This window comes from Electrona antarctica (assembly GCF_951216825.1).
Source record: "Electrona antarctica genome assembly, contig: scaffold_117, whole genome shotgun sequence".
Lineage (NCBI taxonomy): Eukaryota > Metazoa > Chordata > Actinopteri > Myctophiformes > Myctophidae > Electrona > Electrona antarctica.
This window is the reverse complement of record NW_027637944.1, coordinates 374,772-376,121: the sequence shown is the minus strand read 5'-3', so window position 1 is coordinate 376,121 and position 1,350 is coordinate 374,772. Positions and strand designations below refer to the sequence as shown.

Sequence of the window (1,350 nt, the reverse complement as noted above, 5' to 3'; positions counted from 1 at the left end):
TCAAGATTCAATTTATCCCCTGAGCAAGCAGACTATTAGCTCAATGGTATAAAAGTTTCAGCACTTTAGCAAGAAACCGTGTTCAATTCCCGAGTTGATGATACATACTAGTTCAGCTTTAACTAAAATATTCTAGCTTTGGTTGTTTCAGTGAACTTTAACGAATGCTGGGGTTTAAGTGGTTAATAACCCTGACCCTTCCTTTCAGGTGGGAGGACTTCTTCACCTCAGAGACGCTGACTGACACCCAAAACAGCCAATCACAATCCTATTGCCCCCTCACAGGCCCCTCCCCTCGTAGAATGACTGGCGGCTCTCAAACCCCGGAGCTGTTCAGCGAGGACGATGAGGAGGCGGAGCTTACTTCCTCTCAGTCCACCAATCTGTCCAATCAGGCCTTATCTGATCAGGACACGCCCATGACCGACACCCTCATCATCCATCCAGAGCAGAGAGTTCATCAGTGGGAGGGGATTGAAAGCCAAAGCATCCAATCGGAGCCAGGGGACCTGTCTGCGTCCAACAAGGTTAGTTTTTATTTTTATTAAAATGTTTTATTTTCCTCCCCAATTCTAGTTTTCCTAGTTTTAGTTAAGTATAATAAACTTTCCGTCCAATCAGGCCTCATCTGATGAGGACACGTCCATGACTGACACCCTCATCATCCAACCAGAGGAGAGGAGGCGAGAGCAAGGAGAGCTCGTCGTGAGAGTGCATCAGGGGGAGGAGTTTTGCAGCCAAATCGTCCAATCGGAGACAGGGGTGGAGCTGTCAGAGTCTCAGGCGTCATCAGACTTTGACATTCCGTGCACGCCAGAGTCCCATCCTCCATCGCCGGAAGAACTGGCACAACTATACAGGAAGTTGGCATCGGGAGAGGAACTAGTCATTGGGAAAGGAGGTCATGGCAAAGATGCTTAATTTATAGGAAGCCAGGCCATCCCACGCTTTGTCACTTTGTATAGGTGTGAAAATGGTACGCAAATTGTTTCCACAAGTGCACATCGTTCTGATGTCATATCGTGTGTTATTACTGCTGATAGATCACGTGTGTGTGTTGCTGGGACAGAAAAAGGCAGATAACAAAAGTAGATTTTCTCCAGATTTGTCTCTCTGGAAAAAGTAATTTTAGTGTCAGAATGTTGGGAAGATGTGCCACTTGTGAACAATGGGTCCAATATTGAGTTCAGTGACCATTGGGCTAAAGAATGGGTCAGCTGTGTTCACTTCTAGTTCTCCCTTTGGAATGAATAGACTGAGTCATGACTCATAACCTACTTCTGGTCTCCTAAAGCAGGGGTTCGCAAACTTTTTCATGTCAAGGACCCCCAAATTGACATTTATCAGCCC

At 46.2% G+C, this 1,350-nt stretch overlaps 1 protein-coding gene across 1 annotated transcript; it reads left to right on the top strand.

Moving 5' to 3' along the window:
* Nucleotides 1-288: 288 nt before the first annotated feature.
* Nucleotides 289-921, top strand: LOC306918531 (uncharacterized protein; the record flags this gene model as incomplete). The annotated part of the gene is made up of 2 exons (XM_079531430.1): nt 289-527; nt 622-921. The coding sequence occupies exons 1-2, from the start codon at nt 303-305 to the stop codon at nt 919-921; spliced, it is 525 nt and encodes a 174-aa protein (XP_079387556.1). The 5' UTR covers nt 289-302.
* Nucleotides 922-1,350: the final 429 nt, after the last annotated feature.